Source organism: Penaeus vannamei, chromosome 41, assembly GCF_042767895.1.
Source record: "Penaeus vannamei isolate JL-2024 chromosome 41, ASM4276789v1, whole genome shotgun sequence".
Taxonomy (NCBI): Eukaryota; Metazoa; Arthropoda; class Malacostraca; order Decapoda; family Penaeidae; genus Penaeus; species Penaeus vannamei.
The window spans coordinates 13,079,812-13,081,883 of NC_091589.1; the positions used below are offsets into that span (position 1 = coordinate 13,079,812).

Consider the following 2,072-nt stretch of genomic DNA (forward strand, 5'->3'; position numbering starts at 1 on the left):
ATTTTGAACAAGTAATTAGTGGACAACTTGATCCAGAAAGACAGGAAATTTAAACAGACAGCAAGTTCAAATAAACTGAAGATTCAAATGACAAGAGGTTCATGCGGAAAAAAAATCAAAGAAACAGAAGGTTCAAAGCAAGAATATGCAAGTCACAAGAGGTTCAAGCATACAGAAAGTTAATAGAGAAAGGTTCAAACAAACAGAAAGTTCAAACAGACAAAGATCATCAGACAAAATGTTCTAACAGACAAAAGATTTACACAATCAAGGTTCAACTAACAAAAGGTCCAGCAAACAAGAGTTTCAGACAGAGAGACGATCCAAACACAACAGAGTTACAGTCGAGTTTCAAACAAACAGAAGGTTCAAAGTTCAACGCCCGAGCAAGGTCAAAGAATACGCCATATACGCCCCGTTGTTCGCGAAAGCTTTGAACCCGAGGCAGCGACACCGGCAGCAGGAGCTAAGGAACTCCATCGTCCTTCGCCTTCCTTCCTTGGGTGAGCTTTGAACCCCTCGAACCCCTTGAACCCCTCGAACCCCTCGAACCCCTTGAACCCCTTGAACCCCTCGAACCCCTTGGACCCCTTGAACCCCTTGAACCCCTTGGACCCCTTGGACCCCTTGAACCTTTTGAACCCCTTGAACCTCTTGAACCCCTTGGACCCCTTGAACCTCTTGAACCCCTCGAACCCCTTGAACCTCTTGAACCCCTCGGACCCCTTAAACCCCTCGAACCCCTCGAACCCCTTGGACCTCTTGAACCCTTTGGACCCCTTGAACCCCTCGAACCCCTTGGACCCCTCGAACCCCTCGGACCCCTTGAACCCCTTGAACCCCTCGAACCCCTTGAACCCCTCGAACCCCTTGAACCCCTCGAACCCCTTGAACCCCTCGAACCCCTTGAACCTCTTGAACCCCTTGGATCCCTTGAACCCCTCGAACCCCTTGAACCCCTCGAACCCCTTGAACCCCTCGAACCCCTTGAACCCCTCGAACCCCTTGAACCTCTTGAACCCCTTGAACCCCTTGATCCTCTTGAACCCCTCGAACCCCTTGAACCCCTCGAACCCCTTGGACCCCTCGAACCCCTCGAACCTCTTGAACCCCTTGAACCCCTCGAACCCCTTGAATCCCTTGAACCCCTCGAACCCCTTGAACCCCTCGAACCCCTTGAACCTCTTGAACCCCTCGAACCCCTTGAACCCCTCGAACCCCTTGAACCCCTTGGACCCCTTGAACCCCTTGAACCCCTCGAACCCCTTGAACCCCACGAACCCCTTGGACCCCTTGAACCCCTTGAACCCCTCGAACCCCTTGGACCCCTCGAACCCCTCGAACCCCTCGAACCTCTTGAACCCCTTGAACCCCTTGAACCCCTCGAACCCCTTGAATCTCTTGAACCCCTTGAACCGCTTGAACCTCTTGAACCCCTTGGATCCCTTGAACCCCTCGAACCCCTTGAACCCCTCGAACCCCTTGAACCCCTCGAACCCCTTGAACCTCTTGAACCCCTCGAACCCCTTGATCCTCTTGAACCCCTCGAACCCCTTGAACCCCTCGAACCCCTTGGACCCCTCGAACCCCTCGAACCTCTTGAACCCCCTTGAACCCCTCGAACCCCTCGAACCCCTTGAATCTCTTGAACCCCTTGAACCTCTTGAACCCCTTGAACCCCTCGAACCCCTTGAACCCCTCGAACCCCTTGAACCCCTTGGACCCCTTGAACCTCTTGAACCCCTTGAACCCCTCGAACCCCTTGAATCTCTTGAACCCCTCGAACCCCTTGAACCCTTGAACCCCTTGAACCCCTCGAACCCCTTGAACCCCTTGAACCCCTCGAACCCCTTGAACCTCTTGAACCCCTTGGACCCCTCGAACCCCTTGAATCTCTTGAACCCCTCGAACCCCTTGAACCCCTTGAACCCCTTGAACCCCTTGAACCCCTGGAACCCCTTGAACCCCTCGAACCCCTCGAACCCCTTGAATCTCTTGAACCCCTCGAACCCTTGAACCCTTGGACCTCTTGACCCCCTCGAACCCCTCGAACCGCTCGAACCCCTTGAATC

The 2,072-nt window shown here is 53.9% G+C and overlaps 1 protein-coding gene across 1 annotated transcript in view; it reads right to left on the bottom strand.

The window, feature by feature from the left end:
• Positions 1 to 392: 392 nt before the first annotated feature.
• Positions 393 to 2,072, bottom strand: part of LOC138860501 (collagen alpha-1(IV) chain-like) — a 4,005-nt gene continuing 2,325 nt past the window's right edge. Inside the window, exons 3-4 of the mRNA XM_070118078.1 lie at positions 1,219 to 2,072; positions 393 to 1,004 (exon numbers count right to left, since the gene is read on the bottom strand). The exon at positions 1,219 to 2,072 is cut by the window's right edge and continues 170 nt beyond it. Coding sequence (XP_069974179.1) covers positions 393 to 1,004; positions 1,219 to 2,072 — 1,466 coding nt within the window. The remainder of the gene's footprint in view (positions 1,005 to 1,218) is intronic.